Below are 12,956 nucleotides of genomic sequence, written 5' to 3' on the forward strand. Positions count from 1 at the left end.
GAGAGAGAGAGAGAGAGAGGGAGAGGGAGAGAGGGAGAGATGCAGAGTGTGTGTAGAGCAGGGGAATGCGAGGAACAGTACTGAGAACTGCTGCTTTAGAACATTGATTTTGAAACTTGTGAATCCATTAGAATTGTTAGAAGACAGAATCGTGATTCATATATGAATAGATTTTTCTGTGCACCCCTAGTTTTCTCTTCGTCTTCTCTAAAGCAGCGCAGCATGGCCTCGCCCCCTTTGCTGCCTTTTCCCGAGGGCGGGGTTTATCAGGGTTTGTGATGTCACGAACCCGGGAAGTAACTTCTTGTAGTCCCTACCAGCCGTTTTTGTTGGCATTAAACTGCCAGAATTTTAAAGGACGATATCTCCGTTTGCATTGAACTTTCAGCTTCGTAACTTTGCAGATAAACAGCAACATTACACACTAACGTTAAAAAACTGAAATCACAATGAACCACCCCTTTAAAAATGGGATTTATGCATATATTGCCAACGTTGCACCTGTGCAGTGCTGCTTGTCTCAGCACTGTTTAGTCTTCAGAGGATCTAAAAGCATAGAAAGTATGTACTGCTCATGAGTCACTACGGAGAGATTGCAAAGATACGTCAAATGAAAAAATTGTGGTCATGACACCTCTGCACCAAATTCACAATCAGAATGGAAATGAAATTACATAAAAAGTTAATTTTCTATGGACATACATTCTTGCTCACTCCAATTTAACCTCTTATTTCTTTTTTTTCCTAGTCCTCCTTTCTTCATAGCATAGGAATAAGTTCAGGAACGAGGGTCTGAGTTCAGTATGGCTCAAGAGCTCTGAGTGATTAGGGTGATGTACCAGTGGCAGTCTAATCCTATAGGCTGTAAGCAATGGTCACCACCAATCAGAGCCAAGAGTAGACAAGCCGAAAGACTGGCATGCAACCAAACACTTTAATGTAAGAGTTGGGCTGATGACTAAGGCTGCCAATTAATTCAAATAATAAACAGTTCAAAATTTTTGAAGTAAAGCTGCATAAACACCAGATGCAAAAGAACAATCAAAATTCATTGTTCACCTAAAAAAAACTAATGTACAAGCACAGGATCCAAGTACATATAAGCACACTTTAATATACTGTACAGTACTGGGTAGTAATTTAATTGTAATCTGGATTTCATAATCAGATTCCAGAAATTAAGTACTTGTAATTAGATTATATTACGTTTTAAAATACTACTAATCAGGTTACAGTTACTTTAATATTGATTACATGTTATTCACACAATGGCAGTAAATTATTGATAATTTATTATAGTTAATTCTTTTTTAAATCCTTTTTTAAAATACATTCAGACTTTATTATGATTTATTTTACTATATTTAATTATACATATTTATGATTTGATTTATTACTAGCTTGTCATCAATTTACAAACCCCCTGCAGTTAATATATTCCAATTTAACCTCTTATTTCTTTTTTTTCCTAGTCCTCCTTTCTTCATAGCATAGGAATAAGTTCAGGAACGAGGGTCTGAGTTCAGTATGGCTCAAGAGCTCTGAGTGATTAGGGTGATGTACCAGTGGCAGTCTAATCCTATAGGCTGTATGCAATGGTCACCACCAATCAGAGCCAAGAGTAGACAAGCCGAAAGACTGGCATGCAACCAAACACTTTAATGTAAGAGTTGGGCTGATGACTAAGGCTGCCAATTAATTCAAATAATAAACAGTTCAAAATTTTTGAAGTAAAACTGCATAAACACCAGATGCAAAAGAACATAATCAAAATTCATTGTTCACCTAAAAAAACTAATGTACAAGCACAGGATCCAAGCACATATAAGCACACTTTAATATACTGTACAATACTGGGTAGTAATTTAATTGTAATCTGGATTTCATAATCAGATTCCAGAAATTAAGTACTTGTAATTAGATTATATTACGTTTTAAAATACTACTAATCAGGTTACAGTTACTTTAATATTGATTACATGTTATTCACACAATGGCAGTAAATTACTGATAATTTATTATAGTTAATTCTTTTTTAAATCCTTTTTTAAAATACATTCAGACTGCAATATCTCTTCTCTGACTACACAGGTGAAGTACAGTAGAGAATACAACAAGCTGAACGAATTATCACACAACTCTGATAGAAGGAGAGAGCTCTCTATTTCTGTTGTTCAACCTTTGCTCATACTTTCTTCTGATGAGTATTCATGGCTAATACATCACCATGGTTACACACATACGCACAGGTTGCCATGGCACAGGATGGGCATGTGACTGCGTGATTTGCGTATTTGGTGTAACAGAATATGTTGACATGCTTTAATGTTCAAAAAACACATTATTTTTCAAATACTGTACATTATTGTAGGTCCTCTATGCCCCGCCTCTCTCAAACGCTCCGTTTTCTACAAAGTCCCTCCTTCCGACAAGCGCAGTCTGCTCTGATTGGCCAGCTGACCCAGTGCATTGTGATTGGCCGAACACCGCAAGCAGGAATGAGGCATAATAATGCATCATATTTGAACTGAATGACACTTGAAAGCTACTGCAAAGGGAGAAATGTTTTAATTATTGAATATTTTAGTGTTTTCCCCTCATACAAAATGAATGCACGGCTTCAGAAAACTTATAATGCAGCATACAAGCCTTATGGCTTTATGGTGTTTTGAAATAATTTTTGGAGCTTCACAGCTCTAGTCTCCATTATGAAAAGGTTGGACAATGTAAAATATTTATACCCATGGATTTAATAAAAAGGGTTTGGAACAAGATTATGGTGAGCATTTTTTTGTTAGTTTGGGTTGAATTCTCTCTTTTAAAAATCCCTCCAGCTTGCTACATGTCTACATTCTGTCACACAGCTTGGAATTAAAGTTGAATGATCAAACTCTGACCACACAGTGTTTCCCATGTGTAGCATTATTAACTTTTGTTGGATGACTGCCCATATACAAGGGGCTTAATAAAGAAGCAAACCTTATCAATAAAACATGAATACCAGCTGGAACCCAGCACCTGGCCGAAAGGTGTGCTATATAAAGAACCCCCATGCCTTTGTTTTCACTCGACTATAACTCCACCGTTACATTTATCTCTCCCTGCGCTCTGGATGGCTGGCTGGATGCAATATCTCTTCTCTGACTACACAGGTGAAGTACAGTAGAGAATACAACAAGCTGAACGAATTATCACACAACTCTGATAGAAGGAGAGAGCTCTCTATTTCTGTTGTTTAACCTTTGCTCATACTTTCTTCTGATGAGTATTCATGGCTAATACATCACCATGGTTACACACATACGCACAGGTTGCCATGGCACAGGATGGGCATGTGACTAATGTTTAATTCATGAGGAAGGAATGCCAGGCTTTCCAATATACTGGACAAAGTGGATTTCAGTCAAAATAAGACTGCTTAAAGCATGCCATTTTTCCACACATAGTGAGGTAGATATGTGGGGGCGTGTTAGAACGAGCCGTTTTAGGGGGGTGTGGCAGAGTCTTAACTTTGAGACTTTAGTCTTTGCAACTTCAGGGATCTTATCTATGCACAATCAGCTTGTAACACTGAAAGGAAAACTTGAAATCGCATCATATGACCCCTTTATGAGTCTAGAACTGGATCATTATTGCAGTGATTAATATGCTTCTGGCATGTTGTTTTTTGGCAACAATTCTTTTAACCGTAATGAATGCAGTGTGTTTTTATTTCTCAAACATGTCGGAAGACGTATCCCCTATTTTCTGTGTTAATTTTTTTACCATAATCAAAGCTAAAGGTGGTCCAAAGTAATTCGAGTACACACACACACACACACACACACATATATATATATATATATGCACACACTACAGTTATATACCAATTCATGTGAATTTGGCCTATTAGTTAACACAACACTGTTATATAAAAAATTAATGAATCAAAAATAAAAAGAATAACGATCCATGGAGGGAGTATCAGCTCATAACTGTTACTTTATCATGGATTTAAGAAGCCAGGACTGGAACTATTTAATACTACACATTCCACAACAGGCACAATGCAATCAGTAAGCAATCAGTTAATAAAGCTAGCTATAGCTAAATAAACTACACTGTTACAGGGGTAAAAGTGCTCACTTGTAACACTCCAAAGAGAAAGGAAAACTTGAAATCGCATCATATGACCCCTTTATGAGTCTAGAACTGGATCATTATTGCAGTGATTAATATGCTTCTGGCATGTTGTTTTTTTGGCAACAATTCTTTTAACCGTAATGAATGCAGTGTGTTTTTATTTCTCAAACATGTCGGAAGACGTATCCCCTATTTTCAGTGTTAATTTTTTTACCATTATCAAAGCTAAAGGTGGTCCAAAGTAATTCGAGTATACACACACACACACACACACACACACACACATATATATATATATATGCACACACTACAGTTATATACCAATTCATGTGAATTTGGCCTATTAGTTAACACAACACTGTTATATAAAAAATTAATGAATCAAAAATAAAAAGAATAACGATCCATGGAGGGAGTATCAGCTCATAACTGTTACTTTATCATGGATTTAAGAAGCCAGGACTGGAACTATTTAATACTACACATTCCACAACAGGCACAATGCAATCAGTAAGCAATCAGTTAATAAAGCTAGCTATAGCTAAATAAACTACACTGTTACAGGGGTAAAAGTGCTCAAAGTTCGAAGTGGTTTAGCATTCACTGAACATACTGAGAGAGCAATTCATAAACGTGCAGATTCAAATTTAACTTTGGGAATAAGAGCTAATGAAAACCCCAGAAAAGATAATTACTTTGTGATAGCTAAAGACCAATCTGAGTGCCAATTAATTTTAGGAACAAAGCAGAAAAAGAAACAACCCAGTAGGTGGTTGTAGAGTTGTAGATCAGAGTAAGATTGATAAGACACAAAAAAGGGTTTGAAAGCACACTGACGGAATTACATGTATCTGTGTGCGTGAATAATTTAGTGTGCAAGTTCATCATGTGGCATCCTCTGGCCTGGCGGCCTGTGCTCTGTCAGTAGGCCTGCTGCTCCATGCAGTGGAGTCATTGTGCCCAGTTTCCAAGCTGAATTATTGAGAGAGAACGGAGTGACACTCCAGTGCGAGCCTCCACCTGAAACTCCTACTCACTCTGACTCCAGATAACAATAGTGAGTCAGATAAGACTCATCTATACCATATCTCATCTGAATGACCTCCGTAATAAAAAATTCAGATGACTTCACTGGCAAAAAGTTGTTAAAAGTCAGTACTTCAGTTTGAACATCTTCTTTAACCGCACACACCATATGAACGAGATGTTCTCAGGATACTCTCTCTCGTGAGTTAATGAATATTAAAATTTTACAGTAAAATCTGATGGATGCTTAGGAGTACCAAAAGTATCATTGTACTACCACACACTACTGTTCAAAAGTTTGGGGTTGGTAACATTTTGTAATGTTTTTTAAGACAAGTCTTTTATGCTTACCAAGGCTGCAATTATTTAATACAGTGAAAATGTGAAATATTCTTGCAATTTAAATTTAGCTGTTTTCTATTTTAATGTATGTGACCCTGAACCACAAAACCAGTCATAAGGGTCAATTTTTCCAAATGGAGATTTATACATCATCTGAAAGCTGGATAAATAACTTTTCCATTGATGTATGGTTTGTTAGGATAGGACAATATTTGGTAGAGATACGACTATTTGAAGATCTGGAATCTGAGGGTGCAAACAAATCAAAATATTGTCTTTAAAGTTTTCCAAATGAAGTTCTTAGCAATGCATATTACTAATCAAAAATTAAGGTTTGATATATTTAAGGTAGGAAATTTACAAAATATCTTCATGGAACATGATCTTTACTTAATATCCTATTGATTTTTGGCATAAAAGAAAAATCTATAATTTTTACCCATACAATGTATTTTTGGCTATTGCTACAGATATACCCGTGCTGACTGGTTTTGTGCTCCAGGGTCACATTTTTTTAAATTAATAAAAGTAGTTTATTCTTGTGATGGCAAACCTGAATTTTCAGGAGCTGTTAATCATCTTCAGCATCACATGATCCTACAGAAATCATTCTCATATGCAGATTTGGTGCTCGAAAAACATTTATTATTATTATTATCAATGTTGAAAGCAGTTGTGCTGCTTAATATTTTTGTGGATTCATTGTGAATGTTGTGAATTCCTTAATGAACAGAAATGTCAAAAGAACAGCATTTATTTTGAAATAAAAATATCTTGTAAAATCGTTTTACTGCCCCTTTTGGCCAAATATAATGCTTCCTTGTTTAATAAAATAAAAATATGAATAATATTGTTTTGTTAAAGGAGTCTGTTTTGATCCAGTGGAGAATGTTTAGACATGGTTTGACCACACAGACATATTCATCTCCTAAATGCAGTATATATGGCACACCTACAAAGACGTTCTTGTTCAAGGTACATCCTAAAAATTAATTTAAAGCTCATTAAAACAGCTTTAACTAATAGGATGCAGTCATATAGACTGCTGAAACTCAAAAATGTTTTTAGTGAAATGGCAGGTAGGTGTTTTTGGACTACTAAAATGGCAGGCAGCTCCATCTGAACTGCTCACGCTGCTCTCTCTAGAAACAGCCTCCACAGTGTGAAAGCCTCACATTAACTAGACATCTACATGCAACACTCCACAAAAAACAAGCCATTTGTACTGTAAGCCAAGTCTGGCTTGTGGCTTTTGTCATTATGTGACTATAAAATTGAGTTGACAAGGTTAATAAAGAACCTAAAGCACTTCCTCCATTTCATGAGCTTTCTTATACAGTACAAATAAAATCTGCAACAGTGCAACAAGCTATTTCCTCTCCTTACTGACAAACAGAAAGTGTCCATAAATTGCCTCTCAAACATGCACTGAGAGTTACAGTCAATATGAATCAGAAAGGGCAGGCGTGATCTTGACCCAATAGTCTTACTCACAGCATGACAGCAAAAAATAAAAGTATACATTCACTGTAGAAGTACCATGGAATACTATATATCTACATATAATATATAAGAAGGTCTGAGTGATATGGCCAAAAAAATTATCACGATAAAATTAGTACAAATAAGATTTGTACTCTTAAGTGATAACTGTAGAAACCAGATTGTTTAGTGTGGTTTTAAACTACTCTTTATGGTCAGAACATTACAAACACTTCACGTTTTTGAATTCTTTACACTTTTCCAGTCATTTTTCCTTAAAATAAATATCTCAATAGAAAAATGTATTTCTTAGTTTGTAAAATAAATATCTCATGTTCTAATGAGTGATATTGTTTCAAATCATGAAAACAGATTTGTGTTGCCTGACCCTGATGACGTGTATCTTCAACAAAGTTTGCAGTGCAGGCTGCAATATTAATAATTACACATATATATATATATATATATATATATATATATATATATATATATATATATATATATATATATATATATATATATATAATCTCTTAGAAATGCACATTTGACAGTAGCTTGAGTTGGCAATGTTCATTTATGTTCATTATCAAAAACAGTAAAATCTGTAAATATTGTAACAACCTGATTTTTATATGGTGAAATTTAATTATTCTGATTGTTTGAGTTTTATTAAAATTAACCATTGGTCTTTCATAGTAGCATACATTTAGATCATGATAACCATGGTTAAAACCACACATATAGCACCTCAATACCATGGTAAAAATGTGAGCACTGTTTTGTTACGCTTTTTGGCGCATAAACATTATACCGAACATTTATTGAACTCATGTTATCGTTTTATCGTGGAAAATTATATCACAATATTTATTGTTTTATCGCCCAGCACTATATATAAGCCTCATGGTACTTTCACAATATCTTTTTGTAAGGGATGTCAAAATAAGTACAAAATATATAACACAGCAGAGACTACTGAGTCATGTGATATTAAAGTAAGAAAAGTGACAGGAAACAACATCATAAGCTTGAAATGTATGGGAAACATTGGCTGAACTCACCAGAGGCGAGGGAGACAGAGCTATGTTGCCAATGGAGGCTTTTAATTCATCCACTGAGGGAGCTGCAATGTTATGGTCTGCTGGCAGCGGTCTGATTTTGATCTTAAACTTTTTGCGGTGGTCCTCCTCTTCTTCAGACTCACTGGAGGAGAAAAAGTGAGACTTTTCTTTGGGGGCTGGTGGAGGGCTGTTAAGGGATCACAGCTTCATTTTGAAATAATATTATGAAATAATACAATTTTCATTGCTTATTGATAAAATCAAAGATTCAAAAATGTAATCACAATAATCTATGGCAAAATAAAGGATATCTCCCTCATCCTCATCTGGTCTGATGCTATATCCTTCTTCATCTACCTCAGGCGAGTTCTGCAAAAGAAAAGAACTGAAGTCAGTCAGTATTACAGATGCAGTGGATGGTATTTTTTTAAATACAAACAGCCATTAATGCAGCAGGCTTGAGCTGTCATGCTTTGCGGAGTATCATCAGGGTATTAAAAATGATGTACTTACATATCTGTCCCAATCAATCTCCCCGTAGAAGCCATTTGGAGCCCCATTGGTCTTTTTCTGTGGCTGAGCAAATCAAAACACAACTTTAGTAACATCACTCAGATTCACTGATTTCTAATTAGATGAGTTTGGCCTATTTAGAGGTGCCGCTTGGGGGAATCTACAGGTGCTTAGTGAGTATTTAGTTCTAGCGTTAGACTTCAAGCTATATAACTATGCTGTCTCTATGTTCAGTACCGATTCAGTCTCTTGGGGCTCCTGTGCCACGGACATCCATCATACAGAAAATAAAAACATCATTTGAATTATTAAACTTTTTCACCATGTCAGATTATTTCCAAAAAGGCTTCACATGAAAAAAACTTGTTTACATTACCACTTATTACACAGCCCTGCATCTTTAAAAATATTTTACTGATTTGCAAAACAGGCCTAACATTACCTAATTTGATGATGCTGAGTTAACAAAATATCAAAACAAAACTTTGTTCTTTCGCAAGATTTTTCTTAAATTATTAGTTTATAAATAAATATGCTTTTTTCTCCACAAAATCTGTAATTTTCTGTTGCTGACTGGATGTAGTAAAATGCCCAACAGATGTAGCAGAAACCATCTGGGTTATCTTTGCATTTTCTTTTTGGAATCATGTCTTTGTGGTAGTTTTTCTGGTGATTAAGGGATAACACAGAGGTTCTCAACTCTGGCCCTCGAGATACACTTTTTTGCAGAGTTTAGCTCCAACCTTGATCAAACTCACGTGCTTGTAACTTTCTAGCAATCCTGAAGACCTTGATTAGCTTGCTCATGTGTGTTTGATTAGGGTTGGAGCTAAACTCTGCAGGAAAGTGGACCTCGGAGGCCAGAGTTGAGGACCCCTGGGATAACACAAGACTTCTTGTTTTGGCTGTCGGAAGCAAAAATGCTATCAAATGCACATTATATTCTGTGACAAAATGTGACATGCAAGAGCAAAATGTTTGGGATCAGTTTTGCATTGAAATTTTTCTAAACCATTGTGAGTAAATATTTCACTTACTGGTCTTCGATGATAATTAATTTTTACCATTCAAAGAATGCAAATGACTCAACTTTTGTTAAATCTCATTTGGGCTTATTTTACAGATAAATTACCCATCAAAATGTCTTTCATCATTACAAATGGGTGATAAATGATAATTGGGTGGTCTGCTAGGGTCTTTTGTGTGTGTGTGTCTAATTAGCTCAGAGTATTTCAATACATAATTTCTCAGAAATCACAAAGAAAGGAGTGAACTGAATAAACACATTGTTAAACATTTGATTAATTGCATGTTAATCATTAACTTTGGCAGCCATAAATAAAACAAACATAAATTCAAATTCCAAAATACAAAATACAAATAATAGGAAATCTGTCTCTTGAAACAATTCTGCAAGTTAAGAGGTACTTACTCCACCATCTCTGTCTGGTGACCCCCTAAAAACAGAGAAAACAAAAGAAAGAGACAAAGAGAGAGACAGAGAGGTCTTTAATACCCACTTAACATGCAAGCCTCTCTTTTTTTCTCAACTCAAGCACAGAAGCAATTAGCATGGCTTCGCTCTGAGGGACAGAAACACCTGTGTGTTGGGCCCCAAAGAAACACACACACTCAAAACAGCCATCATCTATAGCACCCCGCAGCAGGAGACAGGGATTCATAGTGTGCAAGCAGCAAATGCTCCATTTTGTTGATGGGTTTGTGAGAGAACTCCATCGGCCTGCCTTAGGAAGCTCTACTATTATAAATTCATTAATCCTGTAAAGCCCGACATATGAGATAATAGACAAACAAACTTTCATTTTCATTTTTTGTAATGGAACAGTTAATTGAACCTTCAGACAAAATCTAAAAATAAAATCTTAAAAAAGGTTGCATATGAGCTTTTGTTGAGCATCATATTCAATACATTGAGCCTTTACAGCTCACATAGCATGCTATAAGAGAATATGGAGGTCATAATTGTGGAGAAAAAAACAACACATCAGTTTTATTCAGAGCCCCACATTAAGCAAAATATGTAATTTAGTGCAATTACTTAAATTTTTAAGGCCAAAAAGTAAGATATAATTCTTATAGTTTATAATGACCATGAAATCTATGTTAATATTACTGGCATAAATTGTATATAAATATTTTTTTCTGTTTTTTTATTAAGGAGGACAAAATATAATGCAATGCAATACAATGATGACAAGAGATGTACAAATAAATGTTTTTTAAAAGCCTGCTGCATCATATTTGATTACATTTTAACATGATTATTTAAAAAAAAAAATTTATAAGCAAGTAAGCCTAAATGTTCATCTTTAAATATTACTAAAAATATATAAGTTATTCTTACTTTTACCTTATAAAAATCAGTAAAGACTAAATAGCAAAAAGAGACATGTACTATGACCTGAAGGGGGACGATTTTAGAATTATACTAAAAGGCATTTTACTTGCTAAAAAAGTTTAAACTATCAATTAAGATGTCAGAAGGCATAAGGCTGTGTAAAACGGGTTTTTCAGCCAGGTTCTGATCATGTTGATATTTTAGAGGCCTTAGAAATTGCCATATCAAATATGATACATCAGGCTTTGGGGGTAAATTTCTGGTATATAAATTAGTCAAACTTACGAAGAGTCAGTGTCCTTTTCTTTCTTCCGTATCCCGAAGGCCTTCCTGGTGCGTTTTTTCAATCCTGTGGTGTGGGGAGATGTTGTTAGTTGTCTGATTTGATATGGCTCAAAAACACACAGTACATCCTCAGAGACACAGACACATAGCATCTGATGAATTTACAAATGTGCTGTAACTGTGTGTGTGTGTGTATCTGTGTGCCTGTGTGTGTGAATGTAGGTGGGTGGATGTTTGTAAAGAGACAATGTTGAAACAGCTCATGTCCAAAGTCAAATTACATTTTAGATCAAAGAATGAACTGAATACATTATTGAATCACCCTGCCGACTGCTGATACAAAATTGATTTCAGCATCACCAACATCAGAGACAGAAAACATTTGCATTAAGCACATTCACCAAAAAACAAAAAAACAAATTTAAATAAAAAAAAAACTGAATCATTGTCACAATGAATCTGTTCGAAAATTCAGTTTCCAAGGTATCAAGCTAGATTTTAGTCAGGGTTTAAGGTTAAACTGTGTTCTCAGGAAAAGGGTATTAATGTCAGACTGAAGTTCTCACATTGATATAAAGGTTATATATCACACATTTAAATGTTGCAGTCTTATATATACCAGTTTTAAAAAAAATATATATGTGATGTGTGTGTCAGTTTTTTATTTGTTTATATAATAAGCTATTTTATGAAATATGCTATTGGAAACACTATATATATATATATATATATATATATATATATATATACAGTATACACACACAGTGTTGGGGGTAACGCATTACAAGACTGCGAGTTACGTAATCAGATTACTTTTTTCAAGAAACTAGTAAAGTAATGCATTACTTTTTAATGTTAAGAAAACATCTGAGTTATACTTTTTCAAATAAGTAACGCCAGTTACTTTGTTTTCAAATGTACTGACTGACAGCTCTCCTGTCCCCATGTTGAGAGAAGGCACAGAGGCGTTGTGTGCGCTGTGTGAACATGATGTTACTGTCATTCTAGACTAAATGTCAACATGTATTTACTCATCTCACTTGCACAAAAATAGATTTGGTATTCCTCAAAATGAATAAAAACAGTCAAATGCAAACTCAGGACATGACGCAAACATGTTAAATAACACAAATATCCTCTATGTATTTAATTTCATTTTATTAACCAGTAACCTTTGCTGCTGACCTTCAGTGATCAACCATACCAATACGCAAAAATGACTTTAGATAAATATAACATTTGTGTTTCTTTTTTCATTTTTGTCTCTGAATAGATAAAAATGAGGCCAAGCCAGAAGAGAAAAAGTAATGCAAAAGTAACGTAATGCATTACTTTCCATAAAAAGTAACTAGAGGTGCATCTCAATAAATTAGAATGTCGTGGAAAAGTTCATTTATTTCAGTAATTCAACTCAAATTGTGAAACTCGTGTATTAAATAAATTCAATGCACACAGACTGAAATAGTTTAAGTCTTTGGTTCTTTTAATTGTGATGATTTTGGCTCACATTTAACAAAAACCCACCAATTCACTATCTCAACAAATTAGAATATGGTGACATGCCAATCAGCTAATCAACTCAAAACACCTGCAAAGGTTTCCTGAGTCTTCAAAATGGTCTCTCAGTTTGGTTCACTAAGCTACACAATCATGGGGAAGACTGCTGATCAGACAGTTGTCCAGAAGACAATCATTGACACCCTTCACAAGGAGGGTAACCCACAAACATTCATTGCCAAAGAAGCTGGCTGTTCACAGAGTGCTAT

The 12,956-nt window shown here is 34.9% G+C and overlaps 1 protein-coding gene across 1 annotated transcript in view; it reads right to left on the minus strand.

Moving 5' to 3' along the window:
• Positions 1-12,956, minus strand: part of LOC107591196 (SH3-containing GRB2-like protein 3-interacting protein 1) — a 104,741-nt gene that overhangs the window by 33,840 nt on the left and 57,945 nt on the right. The window contains exons 6-11 of the mRNA XM_016280277.1: positions 11,191-11,254; positions 9,979-10,003; positions 8,784-8,804; positions 8,547-8,609; positions 8,345-8,402; positions 8,034-8,212 (exon numbers count right to left, since the gene is read on the minus strand). Of these exons, the coding sequence (XP_016135763.1) occupies positions 8,034-8,212; positions 8,345-8,402; positions 8,547-8,609; positions 8,784-8,804; positions 9,979-10,003; positions 11,191-11,254 (410 nt within the window). The remainder of the gene's footprint in view (positions 1-8,033; positions 8,213-8,344; positions 8,403-8,546; positions 8,610-8,783; positions 8,805-9,978; positions 10,004-11,190; positions 11,255-12,956) is intronic.

Source organism: Sinocyclocheilus grahami, unplaced genomic scaffold (genome assembly GCF_001515645.1).
Source record: "Sinocyclocheilus grahami isolate Dianchi unplaced genomic scaffold, SAMN03320097.WGS_v1.1 scaffold138.1, whole genome shotgun sequence".
In the NCBI taxonomy this organism is placed as follows: domain Eukaryota; kingdom Metazoa; phylum Chordata; class Actinopteri; order Cypriniformes; family Cyprinidae; genus Sinocyclocheilus; species Sinocyclocheilus grahami.